General features: G+C 39.1%; 1 protein-coding gene across 1 annotated transcript in view; it reads right to left on the bottom strand.

The window, feature by feature from the left end:
• Positions 1 to 573: 573 nt before the first annotated feature.
• CTBS (chitobiase) overlaps positions 574 to 8,748 on the bottom strand; it is a 14,393-nt gene continuing 6,218 nt past the window's right edge. The window contains exons 4-7 of the mRNA XM_013003823.2: positions 6,415 to 6,586; positions 4,139 to 4,236; positions 3,626 to 3,787; positions 574 to 963 (exon numbers count right to left, since the gene is read on the bottom strand). Coding sequence (XP_012859277.2) covers positions 772 to 963; positions 3,626 to 3,787; positions 4,139 to 4,236; positions 6,415 to 6,586 — 624 coding nt within the window. The 3' untranslated portion in view covers positions 574 to 771. The remainder of the gene's footprint in view (positions 964 to 3,625; positions 3,788 to 4,138; positions 4,237 to 6,414; positions 6,587 to 8,748) is intronic.

Here is an 8,748-nt window from a genome sequence, read left to right as displayed (position 1 = left end):
GAAAAAAGAAGAGCTGGTACCGAGAACTCAATAGAAAGTAAATGTCTAGATACCCAGAGTTCTACGGTGCCCTATCGGGTCACTGTGAGTCAGAACGGATTCGATGGCAGTGAGCTGTTTTGGTTTTGGCGTTGGTTTGCACTAGGCAAATTTTTAATTTTTTTAAATTACTAGGCAACGGATTGTGGGCAAGCCTGCGTAGCACGCCATGAACTCAAAGTGGCACAGTTAGCCACCATCTTTAACCTGGGCACTGCTGTCTCCCACTTACCATACTCGACTGGACGCGGCCCTAAAATGGACATTCAGTTTCTAGTGGGGCTGGGAACCATATTTTTTCCCATTGTGATTATCACTCCACTTCACAAAAATTCTTAAAATTTGGGTCTCTTCTGGTGTCACTTGTGTGTCCATGATTGAACTGGGCTGATTCAGTTTGAAGCCCTGATGAGTACTAATGAAAATACTGCTAAAACATCGTAGAAGGGGATATTTAATAGAGGAAGGTGATATTTTCTCTTACTTTTGTGTGACTGGCACACTTATTTATATGTATGTATTTTTCAAATCCAAGCCATCAAAATATTTCTTTATTCTTTACCTTTGTGCACATGCTAATTAAAAAGCATATAGCAGCACAACCAAAATATATACATATACATATGCTGTAATCTACTTAGTCTTCAAGAAATGACATATGTTTACGAAGATCATTTTTCTTAATGTCGATTGTTTGACAAACGAGGCTCCCACAAAATATGCTCAATCCTGTCACCGCTTTCGTTTCAAGACTTCCCACATTTCTTTTGTCTGCTGTTTAGCTGCAGCGTCTCCAGAGTAGTCCAGACAGTTTGCGTTCCACATGCCAATGCCCAGCAAGCCATGGCTTTGTACGTAGGCTGCTTTCAGAGAAATGCTCCGAGGGTCGTCGTACCACACCTGATGAAAACGGCCCGAAGAATCCTGGGCAAGAGGATGAAAATACAGGTGCAAAGTAAGCAGTGCAGTCAGAAGGAAAAACGTATCTAAAATCTAATGATTCAAAAAACATGGAACGAAACGACAAAAAAGAAAACTCAGGCACAATACTTTGCAGCCTCTCTTATTTCAGAGTTCTGTATCTGATGCTTTCTAAAAATTATTGCTTGTGGAACTCAATAACACCAGAGATTACACAAATGGGCTTGCAATGTACCGTATAGACTCGTGTATAAGTCAAGTTTTCCAGCACATTTTTAATGCAGTTTTGTGGTAAAATTAGGTGCCTCAGCTGATATTCGGGTCGGCTTGTGCTCGAGTATATACGGTACTTCATTTAAGGCTCTGCTCATCCTCTAATGTATCTTCCTGGGTCCCATCCAAATTTATCACCCAAGATGCACATTTAAATCTCTTGCAGAGCTTAAAAAAATGCAAACCTCTGGGCCCACACCAGGAGCTCTGGTGCTGTGGCGGTTAAGTTTGGGGCTGCCAATGGCAAAGGCAGCAGTTCAAAACCACCAGCCACCCCAAGGGAGAAAGATGAGGCTTTCTATTCCTGTGAAGAGTTACCGTCTCAAAAACCCACAGGGGCAGTTCCCTGTCAGGTAGGGTCACTATGAGTCAGAATTGACTCAATAGCAACCAGTTTGTTCGTTTGAGGTCCACACGTGATGTCATTGAAAACCCGAGGGCACACAGTTCTACTCTGAAACCAATGGGGTCACCATGAGTTGGGAACGCCTCAATGGCAACCTTTTTGTTTGTTTTGCTTTGCAAAATTGATAGAATGAAACATGTTTCTTTATGTAGGTTTTGAAGAGTGCTGTGAAATGGAGTTCTATGTTAAACAATTAAACACTATCAAGACAGCATAAAATTGTCATGTGTCAGTTCTCACGACAGCAACCCTCTAGGACCAAGTAAACCTGCCCATAGGGTCCCCTAGGTTGTAACATTTGTAGGATCAGATCCCTGGGCCTCTCCCAGGGAGCTGCTGCTGGTTTCCAATTGCTGACCTTTCATTAGCAACCTGTCAGGGCACACTTCACCCCGACACCAACGGGGCTCCTGACAAGCCTCCCTTGATCCTTTAAATATTCTGGTTGACATGTTATGCCGCCAAGAGGGACATAGAGTACAGAGTGTTTTCCAAATATTTTCAGCCATTTAACAAGCATGTGTGTGTAAAACACTAACAGAATTTTACGAAACTGTTTGACAAAGACAGGATTACAATACCCTGGGTTTTTTTTTTGTTTGTTTGTTTGTTTTTTCTTTTGTATTTTTTTAAACATTTTATTAGGGGCTCATACAACTGTTATCCCAATCCATACACACATCAATTGTGTAAAGCGCATTTGTACATCGTTTCTCAAAACATTTTCTCTCCATTTAAACCCCCGACATTAGGTCCTCATTTTTCCCCTCCCTCATGAGCCCTTGATAGTTTATAAATGGGTATTTTGTCATATCTTGCCCTGTCCGACGTCTCCCTTCACCCACTTTTCGGTTGTCTGTCCCCCAGGGAGGAGGTCACACAGTTCCATGTAATCGGTTCCCTCTTTCCTACCCATTCTCCCTTTACCCTCCCTGTTTTGCCACTCACACCACTGGTCCTATAGGGCTCATCCGTCCTGGATCCCCTGTATTTTCAGTTCCTATCTGTACCAGTGTACCTCCTCTGGTCTAGCCAGACTTGCAAGATCGAATTCGAGTCATGGTAGTGGGAGTGGGGAGGGTTTTAACTAAAAGACATGCACTTCAGATCTTAAAGTCTAGAAAGCTCTGGATTAATGTCTTCTATATAACTGATAATCAGGCTTAGACATGTGTATTGATTATAATTTATTAAATGTGGTGCTTGTAGTCATATCTTATAAATGGTTGTTAATCCATTAGACAGGAACATAAACCTTTGCAGCAGAGAGTGTATACCATTTAGAGTACCTTCTATAGTAACCTAATCCAAAGCAAATTCAATGATTATTTGCCCTTTCATTTTTGACATACTTTTTTATGCTTGAAAATTGTAACTCTTCTTGACTTCTTTAGTATACCAACTCCTGGTTATCAAGCAACAACTGACAGATTTGCTGATCTATTACTATATTTCTTCAAATTTATTTTATAATATTTTTCTCTCTCTAATTTTTAACATTAGCTATAATTCATCCTTTTAATAACACAAAGCTTGAATTATGAAATAATCTTGAAATGATGCTGTTTCTCCCCTGTAAAGTCCAAGATGCGGTATCTCCCATTCTCCCCCTCAGTACTTCCCCTGGAAAAGCCTCATGAGAATCTTCATGCTACATTGAAATGGAGGCTTCCAGAGCAGAAAACCCATTTTGTTCCAAAGCTCTCTGGAAAGGCAAAAGCCATCATAACACAATTTCAACCAATAAAGGAAATCTTGTTTGGATATTTATGTTGGGAGCATCATCTAGGTGGTCCAAGCAGAACAGATCCACTATCATCATAACTTAAATTGCCCTGAAGAGAATGAAAATTCCTGATTGCATAGATTCAAAAGTAACTTTACTCAATGAAATAGGGTGAAAGTTCTTATATTCAAATATCAAACTATGAAAATACCCAATTAAGAAAATGAATAGAATTAATGTCATAACTTGTTTCCACTTACTTTATAGTTATAATAAGGAGCTTGTTGATCTTCATTCCACTGGTTTCCAGAAACAGAACTGTTTACTTGTTTCATGATCACTTTATAGGGTACCTGGCGTCCCACCGCGTCACTACAGGGAGCCCCTCGGAAAGGGACTTTGGCAATGGAACATTTATCATCCTAGAAACAGCAAAGGGATCATGTTGTAACCATTAATTATTAACTCAGCACATTTTAAGACGTGTATCACAAAATATTATAAAAATGTATTTGCCAGAAATAAAATCTGTTATGAACAGATAGCCTAGCTATATAGAATAAATTTTAAATTCCATTATTAAATAAAAATATGTAATATTCAGAAGCATTCTTGGGACTGAAAAATGAGAAATAAATGATTTACTTTCTAGTATCAAATTTATTTCCAGAATTCTAAGTAAAGGTTATATTTTTCTAATAAAATAAAATAGGCTTTAATATATATAACAATAGAAAGAGAAAAAAACGATGTATCACATGACTTGTTCTTACCTCAGATAGTTTCAGGCAAGGATAATCATAACCATACCAGGGAACGCCCATGACAATTTTCTTGGGGTCAATACCCATCTTGATGTAATCATCATATCCTAAATGAAAAGAGGTAAAAACATCAGATTGTTTTCCTCTGATCATACCTGATAAGGCATTAATGTATTACATGCATTTAGAGTCTAAATTTTAACAACAGATAAAATGCACCCAAAATACTAATATCGTGTCCCTCTACTAAGATCTATGCAGCTGCCTCACACACGTTCAAAAGTTGGACATTGAGAAGGAAGACTGAAGAAGGATCAATCAATTCAAAGTAGGGTGCTGGAGAAGAATACTGAAACTACCAAGGGCTACCAAAAGAACAAGCCAATCTGTCTTGGAAAAAGTACAGCCAGAATGCTCCTTAGAGGTCAGGATGGCACGATTTCCTTTTATGTAGTTTGGACATGTTGTCAGGGAGACTAGTCCGTGGAGAAGGACATCATGTTTAGTAAAGGAGAGGGGCAGTGACATGGCCCCATGACGAGATCACTGAAGATATGAGGGCTATAGCAAATTGTGGTGAAGAAAGTAGATGGTGTTGAGCTATCAAAAAGAATAGCTTCTGGAGTGGTAAAGGCTTGTCCTTAAACAAGCAACCATCTTAGTGAGGTGTCAACTAAGTCCCCATGGAAGAAGCACACCAGCCTGTGTGATCTAAGGATTATAAACAAGTGTAAACAACAACATCCAAATCCAAAGGAGGGAATGGTATCAGAGCTTAAATTGTGAACACCTGGATGGCAGAAGGCTGTGGATAACAATGGAAGCCCAAAGGCCATTTGCTGGTTCACACGTGGATTAAGCCTCTGGTCAGTCCCCTCTGACCATAGTTGAGAGATGTGAATAATCTTTCTATCAGACAGAGAGCATTGTAAAGTTGATTATGGCAGATGTAATGATATTGAAATGTAAGACATTGTCATTTGATCTCCCTTTTGACCTATTTTAAAGTTGTTTCATATTTTTAAAAAAGTAAAGTGCAAATGTACTTGGATTGAGCCTCCAGTGAATCTCCTCTGGCCAAGGACCAGGAAGCAATGGAGAGTGTGTTGTTGCAGAACCAGTTAGGTTAAAATGTAACACCTTATCATATGATCTCCCTTCTGACCTATTTTAAATATGTTCTGCTTTTTTATTGATGTTTCTCTCTGGTTTATTTTGTTATTGTTGTTGTTTGCTGAGTTTTTTGGTATGTTTTCCAGTATATGAAATCCAGGATGGGTGGACCTATAGGGACAGTAATTGGATTCATATCATATTGGGGGGGGGGGATGGAGGGAAACGGGCAGCTGGTTGGAGTGGGTGCAGGAAGGAAGAAGATGTTCTGGAGCTGATCGGGGTGATGACTGAGCAACCCTTTGTGGTGTGATCTATTGAAGTGCAAGATAGGTGAATTCTATGTCAACACCAGTATTAGTTTAAAAGTGTCTCTTTGAGAAGTGAAGTATGCAGGACACGAGACAAGGTATTTTCAATTGTTTCAGATGCCCACTAAAGCTGGACAATGAATAAGGTAGACCGAAGGGGAATCGCTGCCTTTGAATGATGGTGTCGGTGAACGATACGGAGAGCGGCAGGGCTGTCAGAAGAACAAACAGATGTGCGATGCAGGAGGTCCAGCCAGAACGCTCCTTAGAAAGGAGAATGATATATCTTATATACTTTTGACACGTATCGAAAGAGGTCAGTCCCTGGATAAAGACAGCATGTTGGCAAAGTTGAGGGTCAGCAAAAGGAGGAAAACCTTCAGTAAGGTGGACTGGCACCGTGGGTGCCACAATGGACTCAAAGAGAGCAATTGTGAGCATAGCGCAGGCCTAGATGGAGTTCTGTTCTGTTGCACACCGGGTCCCGTGAGTCAGCGCCAACAAGAGGGCACCTAACAATCACAGGGTAGGCATTGCTTCCCAAATACATTTGACAATGAACTTTTCATTGATAGAACACAATTATCTCTTCCATGCAACACAGTTGGGAGAACCTTAGATTAATTAATTAATTTGTAATTTAACAGAACAAATTTGTTATTTTTCCAATTTAAATAGTATACACTTGGATCGCACAACAATACTACACAAACAATTAGGACATAGCGTAGTGAGGCCAGAATCTAAGCGTTTACATTTGGATGGAAATGTATACAGGTAAATTAGAGTCACTAAAAGCAACGTTAATGTTTGAGGTGGCAGGATTAATATTCCTAAAAAGTTATCATTTTGTAGTCTTACCAGATAATGTCTGATTATAGGGAGCGTTGGCTGCAGCAATACATTCTGACCAGACCTGACTTTGTTCATCATACGACATCACGAAGACAAAGTCACAAGCATCGGCAATTCCAGAATAATTATAGCACCTTCTGTCTATGTGCTTCGGAGACCAGGCTACATCAAAGGTCACCTGAAGAAAATCACACCACCTAATAATACCATCATCAAGACTGTCACGGCATCACCAGATCTGGAGATGTCAGATATTTTCCTGATTTTAGGAACAATCCAGGTTATGATTATGCATGCAAGTTACATACAACCAGTAGTTATGAACTAATTTCTGTGAAGTCTATTATAATAAAAATTCCAGGTATATGCAATGGTTTATAGTAACAAACAAGCATTACTTTGTGACATGTGTTTGTCAAAACATGATTATTACTATATTACTATGTTAAAGATGTTTCAGTGTATCTGAAAACGTTTAATGTTTTATGCATAAAAAGGCTACTGTATACTATATAATAAGACAAACATTAAACTAGCTGACATTAAATGCAAACTGTACTTAGCTTTTCTGATTTATGTACAAATTCTACTTAAAAACAGACTTAGGAATAGAACTCATTCATAATCTGGAGACTGCCTGTATAGATTTTCTGCCTCATTTTACCTTCGGGAAAATGAATTGCTTACAGTATATGAGCTTAAATTCAGCATGCGCAGAACTAGAGCAGTTCTAAGAAATACATATTTTTGTCCACACCGGGTTGACCAAGACATACTTTGGGATGTACAATAACCAGGACCAGGGATCGCTATAGAAGAGGGATTTAAAACTCAAATGACTTCAAAAATCAGGCTGTAACTTAACTACTGTATATACTTGAGTATAAGCCTACCCGAATATCAGTCAAGGCACCTAATTTTACCACAAAAACTGCACTGAAAAATGTGCTGAAAAACTCAGCTTATACACGAGTATGTACAGTAATTGAAAGAAACATGGGAAAGGAGCCTACAGTGGGTCTGCTGAGCAACAGAAAAGGAAGGTGACCCCAAAATGATTCAAACATAAAAGCTTTAAAAAATATTATACAGGTTATATAGGGCATCTGTTGGCCCAAGTTGACTGACCTTGTTCGGAGTTGGAAATCTCTGATTCACAATTAATTGACATGGTGAGTTTAACCCAACATTATTGTTAGAGCTGGTTGGGTTTGGGGCTACCAATACAGATTCATCAACTCAAAATATTCCATAATTTATCTGGTAATCTTATTTTATGGAATTACTTTAAAAATTTTGAATGATAGATGTTCTTTCCTTTCAAATGATGACCTAGGTTTCAACTAGAATAACTTGCCTCCAATTATTTTATATTCACTTAGCCTAGTAGTTGTTGCTGTGTGTTGCTAGGTGCCACCGAGTGGGTTCTGACCCACAGCGACCCTCTACGCTACAGAAGGAAGCACTCACTCCAGCCCGGCACCGTCCTCACAGTTGCTCCTATGCCTGAGCTCATTGCTGCAGCTGTGTGTCCGTCCATCCCGTGGAGGGCCTCCTCTTCCTCACTGCTCCTCCGCTTTACCAAGCAGGATGCCCTTCTCCAGGGAATTATGTGCACAAACGTTTGAAACCTTTATTAAAGGCTGATATTTTTCTGAATTATGTACTAAATAAACCTTATTGATTATTGATTACAAAAATCCAGGTACTTTAGGTTAAAATTCTATAATTTATTCTAGCATAACTCTTTTCAGAAATTTCTCAAAGTTCTATCTAATAATTCTCTAAGGATAAAAAAAAACCTAAAGGAAGTTTTGCTTTCCACATAAAAGGTTTTCTCAATGGCTTAGAAAAAATAACTATGAAATTAAATTTTCCCGTACTGAACCCCATTTTATAACAGATTATAGTAAGAATTCTTTGTTGGTCTGGGTAGGTGCCATCCAGCTGATTTTGACTTAGGGCTACCCCATGGGAACCAGCAGAAATGTCTAGGAGGGTTTTCTAGGCTTCCAAAGGTTCATTGGTTCTATCCATGTTTCACTTAACTAGATTATCGGAATGGCACAGAGCACTCACGCCACTCATCAAGGTTTCAGAATTGTGTGGACCACCAAAAAGCCGGCCTCTGCCTGAGTAAAGAATCGTTACTTAGGTTAATAATTCTTAGCCAATATCACTGATGATGTTTTTGGAAATAAAGATTTTGTGTTCACCCCAAACATCTAAATAATAAAATCTGAACGTGGCTGTCCAGTATATATGTCAATGCTATTGAAGACCCCTGGGAATCACGAATCCGGGGTGGCTGTCCAGTATATATGTCAATGCTATTGAAGA

This window comes from Echinops telfairi, unplaced genomic scaffold, assembly GCF_000313985.2.
Source record: "Echinops telfairi isolate 266 unplaced genomic scaffold, ASM31398v2 ScPeMD7_443;HRSCAF=831, whole genome shotgun sequence".
NCBI lineage: Eukaryota > Metazoa > Chordata > Mammalia > Afrosoricida > Tenrecidae > Echinops > Echinops telfairi.
The sequence above is the reverse complement of the archived record's forward strand: the minus strand, read 5'-3'. Positions and strand labels throughout refer to the sequence as shown.